This window comes from Macaca fascicularis, chromosome 2 (genome assembly GCF_037993035.2).
Source record: "Macaca fascicularis isolate 582-1 chromosome 2, T2T-MFA8v1.1".
NCBI classification, from domain to species: Eukaryota; Metazoa; Chordata; class Mammalia; order Primates; family Cercopithecidae; genus Macaca; species Macaca fascicularis.
In genome coordinates this window covers 38,865,886-38,885,781 of record NC_088376.1, presented here as the reverse complement: position 1 = coordinate 38,885,781, position 19,896 = coordinate 38,865,886, and the positions used below count along the sequence as shown (strand labels likewise).

Here is a 19,896-nt window from a genome sequence, read left to right as displayed (position 1 = left end):
AGCTCCAACTTGGGACAGAGAGAGCAGTGTGTGGAAGATTGCATTGTGAATTTTTGCTCCAGAACTACTGCAGGAATAAATCAGGAAACCTGAGAGGACCCACAGACCCCCTGAAGGAAGCAGACTGCTCCTGTAGGACCCAAGAGACACTCCAAATACTGTGCTGGTATCCACGGCTGAGAGACCCACAGAGGCTTCACATCACAGGACGCTGCGCAGACAACCCCCAGTACCAGCCCAGAGCCTGGACTTGCTGGGTGGCTAGATCCAGAAGAGAGATAACAATCACTACATTTTGGCTCTCAGGAAGCCACATCCATAGGAAAAGAGGGAGAGTACTACATCAAGGGAACACCCCGTGGGACAAACGAATCTGACCAACAGCCTTCAGTCCTAGACCTTCCCTCTGACAGAGCCTACCCATATGAGAAGGAACCAGAAAACCAACTCTGGTTATATGACAAAACAAGGTTCTTTAATACCCCCCAAAATCACACTAGCTCACCAGCAATGGACCCAAACCAAGAAGAAATCCCTGATTTACCTGAAAAAGAATTTAGGAGGTTAGTTATTAAGCTTATCAGGGAGGCACCAGAGAAAGGCGAAGCCCAATGCAAGGAAATCCAAAAAACGATAAAAGTGAAGGGAGAAATATTCAAGGAAACAGCATACATAAAAAACAATCAAAACTTCAGGAAACAATGGACACACTTACAGAAATGCAAAATGCTCTGGAAAGTCTCAGCAATGGAACTGAACAAGCAGAAGAAAGAAATTCAGAGCTCAAAGACAAAATCTTCAAATTAACCCAATCCAACAAAGACAAAGAAAAAAAGAAAATACGAACAAAGCCTCCAAGGAGTCAAGGATTATGTTAAATGACCAAATCTAAGATTGACTGGTGTTCCTGAGGAAGAAGAGAAATCTAAGTTTGGAAAACATACTTGGGAGAGTAATTGAGGAAAACTTTCCTGGCCTCGCTAGAGACCTAGACATCCAAATACAAGAAGCACAAAGAATACCTGGGAAATTAATCACAAAAAGATCACTGCCTAGGCACACTGTTATCAGGTAATCTAAAGTTAAGATAAAGGAAAGAATCTTCAGAGTGGTGACACAAAAGTACCAGGTAACCTATAAAGGAAAACCTACCAGGTTAATAGCAGATTTCTCAGCAGAACCCTACAAGCTAGAAGGAACTACGGCCCTATCTTCAGCCTCCTCAAACAAAACAATTATCAGTTATCAAAAAAAAAAAAAAAAAAAGCCAAGAATTTTGTATCCAGCGAAACTAAACTTCGTATATGAAGAAGAGTCTTTTTCAGAAAAAGAAATGCTAAGAGAATTTGCCACTACCAAGCCACCACTACAAGAACTGCTAAAAGGAGCTCTAAATCTTGAAACAAATCCTGGAAACACATCAACACAGAACCTCTTTAAAGCATAAATCCCAGAGGACCTATAAAACAAAAATGCAATTTAAAAAACAAAATAAAAAAACCAAGGTACACAGGAAACAAACAGCATGATGAATGGAATGGTACCTCATATCTCAATATTAACACTGAATATAAATGGTCTAAATGCTCCACTTAAAAGATAAAGAATTGTAGAATTGATAAGAATTCACCAACCAATTATCTGCTGCCTTCAAGAGACTCACCTAACACATAAGGACTTGCACAAACTTAAGGGTGGAAAAAGACATTTCAGGCAAATGGACACCAAAGGCGAGCAGGAGTAGCTATTCTTATAACAGATAAAACAAACTTTAAAGCAACAACAGTTAAAAAAGACAAACAGGAACATTATATAATGATAAAAGGCCTTTTCCAACAGGAAAATATCACAATCCTAAACATATATGCACTAACACTGGAGCTCCCAAGTTTATAAAACAATTACTAATAGACCTAACAAATGAGATAGAGAGTAACACAACAAGAGTGGGGGACTTCAATACTCCACTGACAGCACTAGACAGGTCATCAAGACAGAAAGTCAATAAAGAAACAACAGATTTAAACTATACCCTGGAACAAATGGACTTAATAGACATATACAGAACATTCCATCCAACAACTGCAGAATATGCATTCTATTCAACAGCACATGGAACTTTCTCCAAGATAGACCACAGAAGAGGCCACAAAATGAGCCTCAATACATTTAAGAAAACTGAAATTATATCAAGCACTCTCTCAGACCACAGTGGAATAAAACCTGAAATCAACTCCAAAAGGAAGCCTCAAAACCATGCAAATACATGGAAATTAAATAACTTGCTCCTGAATGATGATTGGGTCAAAAATGAAATCAAGATGGAAATTTAAAAAATTATTCAAATTGAATGACAACAGTGACACAACCTATCAAACCCTCTGGGACACAGCAAAGGCAATGCTAAGAGAAAAGTTCATAGCCCTAAATGCCTACATCAAAAAGTCTGGGCTGGGCGCAGTGGCTCATGCCCATCATCCCAGCACTTCGGGAGGCTGAGGTGGGCGGATCATGAGGTCAAGAGATCGAGACCATCCTGGCCAACATGATGAAACCCCGTCTCTATTAAAAAATACAAAAATTAGCTGGGTGTGGTTGTGCGCACCTGTAGTCCCAGCTACTCAGGAGGCTGACGCAGGAGAATCACTTGAATCCAGGAGGTGGCGGCTGCAGTGAGCCAAGATTGCGCCACTGCACTCCCACCTGGTGACAGAGAGAGATTCTGTCTCAAAAAAAAAAAAAAAAAAAAAAGCCTGAAAGAGCACAAACAGACAATCTAAGGTCACACCTCAAGGAATTAGAGAAACAAGAACGGAAGAAACCAAATCCAAACCCAGCAGAAGAAAGGAAATGACCAGGATCGGAGCAGAACTAAATGAGATTGAAAAAAATAATAGAAAAGATAAATGAAACAAAAAGCTAGTTCTTTGAAAAGATAAATAAAATTGATAGACCATTAGCAAGATTAACCAAGAAGAGAGAAAATCCAAGTAATCTCAATAAGAAATAAAACAGGAGATATTACAACTGACACCATAGAAATACAAAAGATCATTCAAGGTTACTATGAACACCTTTATGCACATAAACTAGAAAACCTAGAAGACATGGATAAATTCCTGGAAAGATACAACCCTTCTAGCTTAAATCAGGAAGAATTAGATACCGTGAACAGACCAGTGACGAGCAGTGATACTGAAATGGTAACTTAAAAATTACCAACAAAAAGAAGTCCAGGACAGACGGATTCACAGCAGAATTCTACCAGATATTCAAAGAAGAATTGGTACCAATCCTACTGACACTATTCCACAAGACAGAGAAACAGGGAACTCTCCCTAATTCATTCTATGAAGCCGGCATCACCCTAATATCAAAACCAGGAAAGGATATAACCAACCAACCAAACAAACAAACAAAACCTACAGACCAATATCCCTGATGAACATAGATGCTAAAATCCTTAACTAAATACTAGCTAACTGAATCTAACAACATATCAAGAAGATAATCCACCATGATCAAGTGGGTTTCATAACAGGGATGCAGGGATAGCTTAACATATGCAAGTCGATAAATGTGATACACCACATAAACAGAATTAAAAACCAAAATCACATGATCATCTCAATAAATGGAGAAAAAGCATTTGACAAAATCCAGCATCCCTTTATGACGTCCTAGTCAGAGCAATCAAGAGAAAGAAATAAAGGGCACCCATATCAATAAAGAGGAAGTTGGCCGGGCGTGGTGGTTCACACCTGTAATCCCAGCACTTTGGGAGGCTGAGGCAGGTGGATCATGAGGTCAGGAGATCGAGACCATCCTGGCTAATACTGTGAAACCCTGTCTCTACCAAAAATACAAAAGATTAGCCGGCATGGTGGCAGGCGCCTGTAGTCCCAGCTACTTGGAAGGCGGAGGCAGGAGATGGCGTGAACCCGGGAGGCGGAGCTTGCAGTTTGCAGTGAGCTGAGATCGAGACACTGCACTCCAGCCTGGGCAAGACTCCGTCTCAAAAACAAAACAACAACAACAACAACAACAAAAAAAAAACAAAAATAAAGAGGAAGTCAATTTCTCGCTGTTTGCTGATGATATGATTATTTACCCAGAAGATCCTAAAAACTCCTCCAGAAAACTCCTGAAACTGATAAAATAATTCAGCAAAGTTTTCAAATACACAATTAATGTACACAAATCAGTAGCTCTTCTATACAACAACAGTGAGCAAGCTGAGTATCAAATAAAAAACTCGATCCCTTTTACAACAGCTGCAAAAAAACAAAAAACAAACAAACAAAAAAAACATACTTAGCAATACACCTAACCAAGGGGGTGAAAGACCTCTACAAGGAAAACTACAAACCACTGCTGAAAGAAATCACAGATGACACAAACAAATGGAAACACATACCATGCTCATGGATGGGTAGAATCAATATTGTGAAAATGACCATTCTGCCAAAAGCAATCTACAGACTCAATGCAATTCCCATCACAATTCCTATCAAAATACCACCAACATTCTTCACAGAATTAGAAAAAAACTATTCTAAAATTCATATGGAACCAAAAAAGAGCCTGCATGGCCAATGCAAGACTAGGAAAAAAGAATAAATCTGGAGGCATCACATTACCTGATTTCAAACTATACTATAAGGCCACAGTCATCAAAACAGCATGGTACTGTTATAAAAATAGGCACATAGACAGTGGAAAAGAATAGAGAACCCAGAGATAAAGCCAAATACAGCCAACTGATCTTTGACAAAGTAAACAAAAACACAAAGTAGGGAAAGCATACCCTTTTCAACAAATAGTGCTGGGATAATTGGCTAGTCACATGTAGGAGAATGAAACTGGATCCTCATCTGTCACCTTTTACAAAAATCAACTCAAGATGGATTAAGGACTTAAATCTAAGACCTGAAACTATAAAAATTCTAGAAGATAACACTGGGAAAACCCTTCTAGACATTGGCTTGGACAAAGATTTCATGACGAAGAACCCAAAAGCAAATGTAATAAAAACAAAGATAAATTGCTAGGACTTAAAGAGGTTTTGCACGGTGAAAGGAACAGTCAGCAAGTAAACAGACAACCCACAGAGTGGGAAAAAGTCTTCACGATCTATACATCTGACAAAGGACTAATATCCAGAATCTACAATGAACTCATATCAACAAGAAAAAAAAATCCCATCAAAAAGTGGGCTAATGACATGAATAGACAATTCTCAAAAGAAGATATACAAATGGCCAACAAACATATAAAAAATGCTCAATGTCACTAATGATCAGGGAAACGCAAATCAAAACCACAATGCAATACCACCTTACTCCTGCAAAACAAAACAAAACAAAACAAAAAACCCAAAAACAAACAAAAAAACCAGTAGATGTTGGCACGGCTGCAGTGAAGAGAGAACACTTCCACACTGCTGGTGGGAATGTAAACTAGTACAACCACAACGGAAAACAGTGTGGAGATTCTTTAAAGAACTAAAAGTAGAACTACCATTTGATCCTGCAATCCCACTACTGGGTATCTACTCAGAGGAAAAGAAGTCACCGTAAAAAAAGATATTTGTACATGCATGTTTATAGCAGCACAATTCGCAATTGCAAAAACGTGGAACCAACCCAATGCCCATCAATCAACAAATGGATATACAAACTGTGCTCTGTGTGTGTGTGTGTGTGTGTGTGTGTGTATGTATACGATGGAATACTACTCAGCCATAAAAAGGAATGAATTAATGGCATTCACAGTGACCAGGATGAGATTGGAGACTATTTCATGTGGAGTAACTCAGGAATGGAAAACCAAACATCGTATGTTCTCACTCAAAAGTGGGAGTGAAGCTATGAGGATGCAAAGGCGTAAGAATGACACAATGGACCCTGGGGACTAAGGGGGAAAGGGTAGGAAGGGGTGAGGGATAAAACACTACAAATAGGGTGCATAGTATACTGCCTGGGTGATGGGTGCACCATAATCTCACAAATCATCACTAAATAACTTACTCATGTAACCAAACACCACCTGTTTCCCAACAAACCATGGAAATAACATTAGAAAAAAAGAGAATTAGCTAACTGGAAGACATGATTATATCAACTTTTAAACAAATGGTTTTAAGAATAAAGAGGCAAAAAAAAAATACAAACTGACACACACATGATTATATTTTCAGGTAATTATATACGCATCCCCCTCAACTTCCCAGGTAATTATATACACATCCCCACCCCCAACTTTTTATTGAGACAGGGTCTCTGTCACCCAGGCTGGAGTGTGGTGGTGTGATCATGGCTCACTGCAGTCTCAACCTCCTGGGCTCAGTCTCCGATCCTCCTGCCTCAGTCTCCTGAGTAGCTAGGACCACAGGCACATGTCACTACACCCAGGTAATTTTTAAAAATTATTATCTGTAGAGATGGGGTCTCACTATGTTGCGCAGGCTGGTCTTGAACTCCCAGGCTCAAGCGATCCTCCTGCCTCAACCTCCGAAAGTCCTGGGATTATAGGCATGAGTTACTGTGCCTGCCCACGCATCCTCATTTTATAAAAATGCAACATTGGTTTTAACTTTTTAAAGGTATGTGCACTTTACTTTGCTACCTGAGCAGACAATTAAGATCTAAAAGCAATGAACAAAAAGGCTTGGTGCCTTTTTTAGTTTAGGGCTATAATTAAGTATAATTCAAACAAGTTAATCAGACATATATATGTATAATCGCTATTGCACGACATGATTATTAGGTATAAGAAGCAAATTGTTATGTAAACGACTGTTACTATGGCTAAATAAATTAGTTTTCTATCTTTTTAAACTTCTCCATGTTATCTGTCAGTTTCAACACTGCTGTTTTTTCTGATGCCACATACAGACTGATTCTCACTGCACACAAATGGCAAAGTCGTTCCTCTGGCTCCCCATCTTCCAGAGACCTCTACCCTGCCTTGACTATATTCTTTTCGACACCTCCCTTGAGCACTGTGGAGTCTTTAGGCTTTCTGCTCTCCTCTCACTGAATCTGTGGAGTGCTAGTGGGGCCCTGAGCCACAGAGCAAGGCAGGGCTACCATCGCACAGGAATGGGAGGCCAGACCATAAAGGATGTGGAGACAGAGCAGTACAAAGACACAGGAGAATGGGCTCCTCAGTCAGCAGTTGGGAATAGTCAGAGGAAGAATGGCTCTCCAGACATGGTGACCTAAGCACTGTACCAGGGAATTACTATGCTCTTATCTGGAGAGTTTCTCTTTGTCTGCTTACCTGAAGCAATCCATGAAACCTTCTGTCTCTTTCACACAAATTGCTCTCATGTTAGAAACACCCTGTTGGTGTCCCAGCACTTTGGGAGGCCGAGGTGGGTGGATCACCTGAGGTCGGGAGTTCGAGACCAGCCTGACCAACATGGAGAAACCCCATCTCTACTAAAATACAAAATTAGCCAGGTGTGGTGGTGCATGCCTACGGAATTCCAGCTACTCGGGAGGCTGAGGCAGGAGAATCACTTGAACCTGGGAGGCAGAGGTTGTGGTGTGCCAAGATAGTGCCATTGCACTCCAGCCTGGGCAACAAGAATGAAACTCTGTCTCAAAAAAAAAAAAAAAAAAAAAAAAAAGAAACATCCTGTTGGCGTTTATGTAGTTACCATATTACCTCCAAATGCAAATTTCATTCACCCTTGCTAAATTTTATCTTTTGGACTTACAGCCATAGTTCCAGCCCATTCAGAAATTTTATCATCAGGGTTCTGTCATCTAACGTAGTAGCCACCTCTAAAAGAATTGGGTAAGAAAATCCTGAATGCCCTTAAAGAACCTGTAATATATTTGTGTGGCTATTAACTGGAAGTTAGTTACTGTTACCACATGTCCAGGGAGATGACATAGGTAGAAACAGCACCACGCTAGAAGTTAGACAACTTGCCTCCCGGCATGAACTAGCTCTGTGACTTCAGATAAGTATTTGTAGAACTGCAGTTCCCTCACAAGTAAAATGGAATGGAAACAGATAAGCTCTTATTTCTGGAATGAGTTTGTTTTTCATTAAAAGCATCTAGGGGATCAACAAGCAATTTTTAAGAAGGAGGGATGAAGAAAGAGAAGAAAGAATTCCTTTTCATTTCCTTTAAAATCACTCTAGTTACATGTCATTTAACAGCAACGACAAATGCTTTGTGAGGTCAGAGGTAGGGCAGGGCATGATAAGTGAGGGTTCAGGGACTTCTCCAATAATACACAATGGAAGATAGGTCTTCAACAAAGTGGATGCTGAGGAGGTTGGCAAGAGGGGAAGCCCACTCTGGAGGGAGAACTCTGAGAGCTCAAATACAGAGGTGTGCCTATGAGAGGGCAAGAGGGTCACGATTATACAGGAAAGTTTTAGGCAGGTTTGGAAAAAAAAACTCTGGGGCCAGGCTGTGGAAGCCATGGAATGCCAGGAAGAGAAGTTTGAGGTTTATCCTGAAGAATGGTAGTTTTCCAACTTTTTAACATTACTCCTGAAAGCAGGGGAACCCTTCTCAGTGGAAGTGTGCATGGGCTCCTAGGTTTTCCCACTTGGTCTCCTACTTGCCTCCATGCAGCCCTTAGCCTACTAAACCCCTCTGCCTCTTGAAGCACAGCCTAAAACTACGCTAAAGCCTGAAGTGTGACCTGACTCTTCAATATGCATGCATAATAAAGCCCAAACAAAACACAGCACTGCTATAGAGGGTGGGAATTCCTGAATATTGCTAAATTGGGAAATGGCATAATCAAATATAATCTGATGGTTATGCTAAGTATTAACTGTTCTGGCTAGAGGCATAGAATCAAGTCAGAGGAGTCCTGACATTAGAGGGATAAGATTTTAACTCAGAAGCAGTTGGATATACTTGAAAGTTCCAAAGACTTGCTTCCTATTGTCAAATCCATTTATTTCTGGGTAAAATGACTGTATTGAGATGGTCTACTGCTTCCTTGTCTGGCATTAGGGCAGTTATGATCAATGGGTGGGACTAAAAATCAGATTCCTATTCAGCACAAGGAAAAATTTTCTAACAACCAAGTATTTAACAATGGACCAGGCTGTCTGGCAAGGTAGAGCTTTTAGTGTCTGAAAGCATTCAAGCAGAGAATGAATTTATTAATTGGTGGTGTCTTGGAAGGGATTCTTATATTAAATAGGAGGTTGAAATGGAAGACCACTATGGAAGAAAAAAAACAAAACAAAACTCCATGCATGCTTCAAAACAGGGCAAAGAGGCAGTGAAGAGTGAGGGATCAGGGTTTCTAGAGAAGGGGAGATTATAAATCATTTAGTAGTTACATTACCTTTGCAATTTTCCCCATTTCATAAATGTCTGCTTTCTGATCTTCAATATCCATGAAAGCAGTTTCAATTCTGCTTAGAGTCTGTTCATGATTACTGCAGGTATCTGGGAGTCCTTCAGGGAAGTAGAATCGTGGAATGTTTATGGACAATGGTGCATTCACAACATTATTCACATGGGGAACCGGGGACAGAGGTTGGGGACTACTTGGAGAGGTGGCTGGAGGTGGGAGTGGTGTTCCAGGTTTCTTTTCTGGTTTATTTTGAATCTAAAAGAAAAATAAGATTATGAGACACAAAAAATTTAAACAGCATTCATTTACTGAAAATCCTCACGAGCAATGTAAGAAACCACAATCAGAGACAGGAGAGATTAAGGGCTTCATGTACTCTAAAGGGTGGTAAGCATGTTTCTAGGGAATGCTTACCTGCACTAAATTAATTAATTAATTAATATCTGCCAGGACTCAAGTTTACATAGATTTATGTTTAAAAAAATACATAAGTTTCTCCATCAGCTATTTGGCAGACATTTCAAAAGAATCAAAGAGCAATGTTAGTTGATATATTAAGAATCTCGAGGTGTATTCTCACTCTGTTGGAACTGGATTAATACATTCATTGTGAAGACAGTTCTTGGTCTTTCTGTGACTTTTACCTTTCCTTGAACAGGCAAAAACAAGTTCATTTTAAATATATATATCCAAAAAGTATTTGGGGAAGGGGCTCCTTTTACCTTCTCTAGTTTGACTTTGCTAAGGCAGAATCACTGCCAGCCCCAGATGCTGAGAAAATCTCTGTTAAGAAAATTAAAGCATTTTAATTCTGAAATGTCCCCTACCTGGTTGATTTATTTGCCACTAGGGCCATGCCATTTTCTGCAAGATACACATTTATCTTATTTGTGGTTTGCTCCAATAGGCAAAAACCATGGTCATTGATTTCATCACAACCAAACTCCCTTTACAGTTTAATAACTCATTTAGTTTATATTCTTCTTCTTTTAAAAAAATGATTTGAGGTGGCATACTATAAAGAGACATTAGAAAAGTCAGTAAAGAGTGGCGGGGAGGCAATGAGGAAACTGAGATTGCCCATGATTTAGGAAAAAGGGAGGGGAGGTACACCATTATTCAGGTAGAAATTTATCTTACCAATAAAGACTCAATTTACTTCTGAGATTCTTATCAGAAAAAGCAAAAAAGATTCCATTAGAATTTTCATAGTTCTAATTTCTACTCTTAATTAATGGCCAGACTATCAAGGCTCATGAACATGGTACTGTATTAGATGTTACATAAAGTATGAAAGATGAATATAACTGTTGACTAGCTAAATATATTTTATAGGTATTATGAACACAAAGTATTCAAATGTTCTTCCTTAAATTACTCTAATGCCATCTCTAAAGTTTGAACAATGATATATCTGTAAGAAGTAGATCTATCATATTTCTTCTTAACATATAGGTTTATCATATAATTTTCAACTTCAGGATAAAAATCTTAGCTACCCTTAAAAATGTGAGTTTTATAAAGAGATAAGATTTATTCATATAAATACATGAAAATGGTTAAATCTCCTATTTTTGTCATAATAGCCCAATTTCCCTATATTAATATCTGACATTAATACACAGAATGGAGTCTGCTCATATATTTAAGACTATTAGGGATATGAAGGCCAGTTGTCACACCATGTCTTTGATACAGTTACCAGGATGTTACCCGTATAAAGCAATAGTCAAGGAAGAAACAGAACAAAGGGAAGTGATGCCAATGAAACATGAAAAACTTAAAACACTGATGGCTTACTGGTCTGTGACCTCAAAATGGTTACTTAACCTTTTGGAATTTCAATAATAAAACAGAAATTACAATGTCTACTTCTTAGAAGGTTGTTGTGAGGATTAAAGGAAATTGTAAGATGTAATATAGGTAAAAGGTTCAGAACAGTGCTGGGCAGAGATCTATCAATCATGTAAGAAAATGAATGACAATACCAAAGGATGAGATTCTCAAAAAAATTAGATGAAGCATAATTGGGCATAATCCTTCAGATTCAATAATAAATAAAATAATCATTTACATATGTAAAGCAATTTGAAGTTTATAAACCAGTTTTGAGTTAACAAATTGACAATCCATTTTAAGTCAACATTTCTCTCTGCCTCAATGCTAAATCTGTAAATATTACATAGTCCCAGAAGTCAATACGTTATTATTATTGTTCAGAGTGTTCTTAAAATTCTAAAGTAAGGCACAGAATTCTTCAGGGGCTTTAGTTAGACCATTTATATTAGTGTCATTCCTTTCCATTATTCTATGCTGAAAGAGATTTGTGAGGTACAGGTGTACAATCACCAATGTTTTCTGTGGTGTGACATCTAGGGCAGTTATGCCCATAGAATTAAGACCACTGGTGCCAGTAGGGATGAAACCTGAGCGTCTCATGAATACACACTAGTGGGAAAGGTTTAGAGCAAGGTCTTCAATGTTAACTCTCTGCTTTTGCTTTGACAGAAATAAGTGATACTCAGAACACTGGCTGCCAAAGATTTTATTTGAATGGGAAAATATCTCATTATAAAATATTCTGTTCTGCTTTTCTTAGTGTACTTAACACAGAGCAATTCACTGATAGGCAACTATTTATTAATTCACTGGTCAATTCCGTATTTAATAAAACTGATGTTAATATTTAAAAGGAAAATAACACTAAAATAATGCATTTATTTTGAGCTTCTGGGTACTCAATTTACTTTTCATTGAGTTCTACAGGAGACATATAATTTAAACCTTAAAGTAGCTGAATAAAACTGGTTGTTTACAAACATTATGGAAGAAAACCTAGTAATAAAAATTCTGCCAAATTTACTGGCAAGTTTAGCATCTGCTCACTTTGGATACAGTGGTTTCAGTCCAGTCTAGGAGCAGCATTAGAATATAATTAGCTGGGTAAAGTATTTCAATTCTCCATTTCAGTCTTTCGCTATAAACACAGTATCACTTAGATATTCATTCAGAATAGTTTCCTTGTGCTATTATGTCACTGTAGCATTTCCAATATTTGATCATTTTTGACCTACAAAAAAAGCAATTTCATATTTACCCAAATAATTTGAGATTATTCTGGGTCAGAATAACCATAAAACTATGGTTTCTTGCCGGATTTTGGATGGCCATCATTTGTACAGTCCTTGATTTATATTGTAGTCCATGTTAGGCACTTGTTTGGTGAAACACTGCCATAGATTTTAAGCAAGCAAGTAGGGACTCTGCAAAATACTCATCATAGGCAGAAACGACTCAATTGCACAGCCTGCTTAGGGAAGACATTTTTTCACAATCTAGAAGTAACCACCATTCTTTGCTATCTACATACATTATGACACACACATACACAATTGTCTATATAGACAAATATGTCTTGTTTTTAAAAAAGATTACCAGGATTAACATACTTTTTAAACAAACATTTGTTACAGATGTGTATGCACACTAATATATAATCTACTGATTCAAAGTGCAAACAAGGCTTTTAATACAGAAATTCTAATTTCTCAAGGATATTTCTATTAAAAATTCCAGTAATTTTCTAGCTAAATTGTAAAACATTCATTAAGTTGTATTTGTTGTCTCTAAAACTGGATTCCTTCTCCACAAGAGAAAAATGTGAGTACTGTACTCCAGGTCCAAAAGGTCTATTTTTAAACCTGTTGGAATCCCTCTGCAAATAGCTTTCTGCAAATAGCTGAATAGAGGACACACATTAATTCCTTGATCTAATATCAAGATACAAGGGAGCTGTAAAATTATTTGTGAGTTAGTTCACTGGATGGTTTTATTAGTAATAAAAATATTAAAAAAAAAAAAAAAACACCCAAATTTCAAACCTGTGTCTGCTGAAATGACTTCAGCCGCTTCTTAAACCGTGAAGGGAGAACAAAATCACAGCCCCTTGCCAGGAAAGCTAGCTCTCCCCTTAAATCCGGGTCCCTTCGTAGAGATGTTTCCTTGATCATCATCTTTGAAAAGTGAATGTTTACTTCGCAACTGTCCAGCACACTTCTGAAGATAATCAGATTTAGCAAGTTGTCAATCTTGTCAGGTAGGAAGATTTTTTTCTTCTTATCTCCCAAAGAAATGAAATTCAAGCATTGTGCTCTCCCAGCCTCCACGGACCACAATCTATGCTTGTCCTGACATGCAGCTGGTTCCCAAATACAGTCTGTGGCTCCCAATACCTGTTCATAATTTTCAAGTTATAAACACAGCCTGCAACGGGCCTGTTGCTCCTTGTTGGAAGCTTTATGTCAAATTGACCTGCACATGTTGAGAATATGGAGCCTTCTGGGAAAGGAAGCACCCACTACTCTGTGTACCAAAGTTAGAAACATTACAGCTGGACCTAAAAATAGTACCTTCTCAGATAATGCTAACTTCTTAAACTCAGAGTATGTGAGGTGTCAATCCACATAAAGCAGTTTCTTTTCAAACTAGAAGAAAAAGTGCGTGTAGAACATTTTCAGCTTTTTCTCTTTAATATTTTATTAAAAAAAGAACAGGATGCTGAACTTTGAATTTGAAACTATTATTTTAAGAATAGTTTTTTATTTTTTATTCGAAGCAAAGTAAATATCCAAAACTCTCCAGATCTCTCCCAGTCAAAATAAGAGGAAAAACAGAAACTTTCATTCTCAAATGGGAATTTACAAAAAGATCTGTTGATCTCAGGTTTAACATTTTTTAAAGCAAAAGACTATCTTAGTTATCAAATATTTTCTTGAACTGATTATGAACATACTGAAAATTTGTTCTCAGAAGTATTGGTTAAGAAAGTAGAACAACTGAATGCCATAGAAAATAAGTTTTAGATACATATAAGCAAGTCAAATGTGGCTAAAACAAAAAGGACAGAAAAGATGATCAAACAGCAATGACATAGTACATACTGAATTTGTAAGATTTCTCCCTTTGAGAAGCTTTAAAGAAATCAGTTAAGATTTTTAAAATACCTATTATTTCATCATATATTAAATATCTGCCTCATATAGTTATTTGTAAGTGAATCATAAAGTAAAGTCATCCTTTGGTAACTGTGGGGGATTGGTTCCAGGACCCCCCATGGACCAAAATCCACGGCTGCTCAAGTCTCTTATATAAAATGTGTAATATTTGTATACAACCTACTCACATTCTCCCATATACTTTAAAGCATCTCTAGATTACTTGTAATACCTAATACAAGTCTTATGTAAATAGCTGTTATACTCCATTGTTTAGGAAATAATGACAAGAAAAAAGAAGTCTATACATACCCAATACAAATGCAACCATATTTTTTCCCCAAATCTTTTCCAACTAGATGCAGAACCCATTGATACAGAGGGCTGTTTTCTCTCACATTTAATATTTAGATTTCAATATTTATTTTCAATCAACCACATCAACCAGCATTTATTTTCTATATCCAGAAAATATACACCAAATATTATTAAAACAAACAAAAAAACAGCTTACAACCCTCTTTTACTGAACCTTTGTCTAATTTAGTGGAAATTAAATTATTTGGTTTTCCACTGTTTCCTACAAATTTAAGTCTGCTTTTTCCCACTGATTTCTTTTCAAGACATTGACAACTCTTTATAATGTATACATTAGGCTTATATGTCTAAAGCTGTGCTTTAAAGAATTTCTTTTAAGTGGCAGAGTCTTCTGTTCACATCAAATTTTATCTGAAAGCTTTTGATATGTACTATGATTGAAAGAGGATTACAACTGAAAACCACTGGTCTTATGCTTCATCCTGGGCCTTTCCTTATATTCTCAATTTTCTCTCTCACTGGGCTTCCATGTTAATTCTTTGAGGCGGGTGGCTTTCCCAAATTTTTCCCTTACACTCCTGACTAGAATACTCTTTTTCTCCCTCATTATTTATCTCCTAAATAAAATGTCAAAAAGGTATGTAGGAATGCAACTAGGCCTTTAGACTTACAATTTAATGCTTATTCTATTAAACCACACTTTAAATTATATTTCCCCTCCTTCCCAAAACCAACCTGTGGCTTTAGGTGAGCAGGTTCATTCCTTTCCTGAGAATGCTCCCTTTCCTCAAATTATACATTCTAATCATCTTTCAAGATCCAACTCAAAATTTAACTATTTCATGAAGGCTTCCTGATTATTTAAGTCCCCTTACTGTAATTCTTAACTTTATATATACAGCACTTAGTGAAATACTATATAACCTCTCTCAAATGACCTCCACTTAACATATTATCTTATTCAACCAATGCTCTCCATTTCTCCTGTGAAACAGAGCAACTAATGCCCATCACACATGGATTTGTGGCTAATAGCTTCTCTTACACTCTCATATTTCTTACCTTACTAGTTGGGTTGTGTGCTAAGAGTCAGCTGCATTTGTCCTCAGTCTGTTTATGCTGGTTGTACTTTTCACAGTAACTACTCAATTCAATTACATGAACTGACAAAATGTAAGTGTGGAAAAGAAAAGTTGTTCTAAAATGTAAAAAAACCCTAAGTTTTAGTAAAAGTAAACTACTAAAAAGATTTTGTTGTTAAAATTAGGTAAGGGTGGGATGAAAGAGAAAACTCACTAAAGTTTAGAAGGTGTCTACATTCAAACTGCTTTACTATTACGTTCTCTCTCTAAAGAAACTAAAACCACAAATCAGACAACAAACATATTATGAGTGTGATTTATCAAAGAAATATGTCACAGAACTCTAATTATGTATGAGACTCATTCTCAGAGAAAAGGCTTTGACCCTGTATCAAAAGACATCAGAATAAATTAATGCCTGAGTTCAAATGTTTCTATACACATTTTATAGTACACACACATATAGTTTATGATTCCCTACTAGCAAACTCAATCATGTTCAGGTAAAAAGGCTTCTACTGTAATATTTTATAACTTGATCATTATTTTCCAGTAGTGTCTAAACTCTTGAGGACAAGAGTTTAGATTTTAATTTTATAGTCATTCAATTACTCAACAAATATTTTTATATATAATCACATATATGCCAGACACTTTGCAGGATATGAAGCTAGAGAGATGATAAAGATGTGGCCTCTTCTTTTTCTTACTGCACTTTCTACTACAATGTTGGTTTGGAGCAAAGGACAATAAATACTTTCATTTAATTGACTTCCTATAAATCTGCTAAGTTTCAAAGTCAGAACAGTGGTTAAAAGCCTGCCCTGTTATTACACTCTTAAGCAAGAAAATATTTCTTCATGTCTTTTGATAAAGAAATAATCTGTAAGTTTTGATATATCAAAATGTTTTCCAAAAAATTCAGAGAAGCAAAAAGACCAGGACTACTAAAGGGCTTAGAAAAGAACTGGTCTGTGGCAATGAGTTACTGACAGAGGAAGACTAGCATGAAGTTGGTTTATTTGCTTTTTACTTATTTACTTGTGTTTGAATGGAAGTATTAATATATGTGCTTGGTTTTTGAAAGGATCTGAGAACACGAATTAGTTTCAAGGAGTTCATGACAACTGGAATATAGCACCAAAGAACATGGTTTTTAGAGAGACCTTTTCTAGGAAAAGATCAAATATAGGGGAATTTCACTGCAGAGAAATAAATGATCTGTGATCTACTCTCTTCTCTCTCTGCTTTGATCACAAGGGAATGTACAATCCATGGTGCCGGGAATTGTAAGAGAAAAGCTGTTTTGGGGTGAGAGGTTTCTCCTGCAGGAACTAACCAGAATTGAGGAAAAATAGAGACTCATAAACACTTAGGTTATAAATTGTTTGAGCACATGGAAAATTAGGAGCTGTGTGCAGTTATAATGGAAAGAGCCATTGTAAAAGTTTTCCGAATGTCTTTCTGGAATAAACTAAAAAATCTTTTCTCCTGCTCCCTGCAGCATATAATTAAGTCCGTCCTAACAAGCTAGCTGATTACCACCAGTAGGCACTTCCTGCACAGCTGCCTGCATCTCTTCTTGGCCTGCAGATCACTCATGAACTTTGCCTGTCTGAAGACACAGGCAAGTCCTATCTGGACCATGTGCTCAATCTGAGTCTTCAGGATGACAACAATAAGAGAGCTTCAGCAGGCAAGAGACTGGTGCTCTCTGCTGTGGGGGTGACTGGAACACATCAGTTGTTAATTCAAGATCCAGCTGTCTTGGTCTGGGGTTCCTTTCCTGCCTTACCATTCCATGTATCTTTCTCCAGAACAAGCATGCTTGGGCAAGGGAGACAGCCTTTCTCAAAAAGAACCAGGTAGGGTAGGCTGCTAGGCATGAGTTTTACAGGTTCCCTCTGGTAGAGTTATATGGAAGAGAAGCTGGCCTCTCCACTATGACGCTAAAAACGAAATTTTATTTTTTCTTTTTTAGGATAACCTCTAACATCCTAAGCGAGAAAAGATGCTCCCTTACCCTATATTAAAAGGACCTACAACACTGAGGAATAAGTTTAAAATGAGCCTGTACCCCGAAGGAAGGTGAGATTGGGTAGGAGACAGAGGAGAACAAAACTGTGAGACACGACACATTCTATATTTATAGAATTCATTCTGTTAGGCTTAGTTTGAAATTTAGGACAGATTTCTTAGAACTTTCTGAATCCCCTTACTATTCCTTGCCCTTCGCCCTTTGAAAACGAAGACAATAGTGATTTATAATATTAATTCTTTCTTTCTGGGGAAATCAGCTACATGGGATGTTTTAGGAAAAAATGGGTTGAATACACAGGATAAAGAAAATAATTTTGAACATTAGTCTGAAGAAGTCTCTTATTCTGATTTGTGTGTAACTGTTAAAAAACAGTATTATATATGCAATGTGTTGTACCAAAGTAAGTCTAGCCCTTTACTTTCATTTTTTTGAGGTAGGGTCTTCCTCTGTTGTCCAGGCTGGAGTGCAGTGGCATGATCTTGGCTCACCACAACCTCCGCCTCCCTGGCTCAAACTATTCTCCCACATCAGCCTCCTGAGTAGCTGGGACTACAGGCGCATGACACTGTGCCCAGCTAATTTTTGAATTTTTAGTAGAGACAGGGTTTCGCCATGTTGCCCAGGCTGGTCCTGAACTCCTGGGCTCAAGCAATCTGCCCGCCTCAGCCTCTCAAAGTGCTGGGATTACAGGTGTGAGCCACTGTGCCTAGCCTAGCCCTTTATTTTATATATAAACATGTAAAATCATTCAACAGCCTCAGTTGAATGTAGTTATGGAGACTGAGATGATAGCATCAGCTAAGGCCTTAGAGTAGGAAGGGCAGTTGGGATAACGCAGGCAGCAAAACTATAAAAATCTAAGTGACAGAAACACACAGCACAGTGAGGCTGGGAAATCAGCTAAGTGAGGACCTGTATTGAGGTGAGTGTTAGAAGCATGTCCAGAAAGACAGCACAGCCACTCTGAAGTGACACCAAAGACAGAGAGTCACTCTGAAGTGACATCAAGGGATTTTGCTCAGAAGATGCTACAAAAAAAAAAAAAAGTTACATATCGAAGTGGAGGTCCCGGTACATCATGAGGGTGCTTCTGATTAACAAAAGCCAGCCAGCTGTTTGGAAAAATCTAAATATGTTAACACCCTGTCTTTGTTGACACAAAAACTTATATACATATGTTCATAGTTGCATCATTCATAATAGCCAAAAAGTAGAAACAACCCAAATGTCCAGAAAATGAATTTTATCTCAATTTTTAAAAAGCCTTCTCATGTTGTAGTTCTAACAGGCTGAGTAGCGTAAAAAGGTAATAACAGAGTGAATAATCAAGGAAAACTTCCCTGGCGTTGCTAGAGATCTAGATATCCAAATAACCTGGAAAATTCACTGCAAAAAGATCATCACCTAGGCACACAGTCATCAGGTTATCTAAAGTCAAAATGAAGGAAAAAATCTAAAGAGCTGTGAAGTAAAAGCATCAGATAACTTTAAGAGGAAAATCTCTCAGATTAACAGCAGATTTCTCAGCAGAAACCCTACAAGCTAGAAGGGATTGGGGTCATATCTTTAGCCTCCTTAAACAAACAATTATCAACCAAGAATTTTGTATCCAGCTAAACTAGGCTTCATAAATGAAGGAAAGATAGTCTTTTTCAGACAAACCAGTGCTGAGATAATTCACCACTACCAAGCCAGCATTACAAGAACTGCTAAAAGGAGTTCTAAATCTTGAAATAAAACCTCAAAATACACCAAAATAGAACCTCCTTAAAGCATACATTTCACAGGGCACATAAAATAATAACACAACAAAAAACCCCCAAGGTATTCAGGCAACAACTAATATGATGAATAGAATAGTACCTCATATGGCAATAGTAAATGGCCTAAATGCTCCACTTAAAAGATGCAGAATGGATAAGAATTTACCAACCAAGTATCTGCTGTCTTTAAGAGACTCACCTTATGTATAAGGACTCACATAAACTTAAGGTAAAGGGGTGGAAAAAGATATTCCATGCAAACGGACACTAAAAGTGAGCAGGAGTAGCTATTCTTATATCACATAAAACACACTTTAAAGCAACAACAGTCAAAAAAGACAAAGAGGGACATTA

General features: G+C 37.5%; 1 protein-coding gene across 6 annotated transcripts in view; it reads right to left on the bottom strand.

Annotated features, from left to right (window-relative positions):
- Window positions 1-19,896, bottom strand: part of PPP2R3A (protein phosphatase 2 regulatory subunit B''alpha) — a 193,889-nt gene that overhangs the window by 116,220 nt on the left and 57,773 nt on the right. For 5 of the 6 annotated variants that reach the window (XM_074031091.1, XM_015445113.3, XM_005545831.4 and 2 more), the window contains one exon: window positions 9,333-9,599. In XM_074031091.1, the coding sequence (XP_073887192.1) occupies window positions 9,333-9,599 (267 nt within the window). Of the gene's footprint in view, window positions 1-9,332; window positions 9,600-13,225; window positions 13,685-19,896 lie in introns of those variants that run through there. The other variant, XM_005545833.4, reaches the window with a different exon arrangement.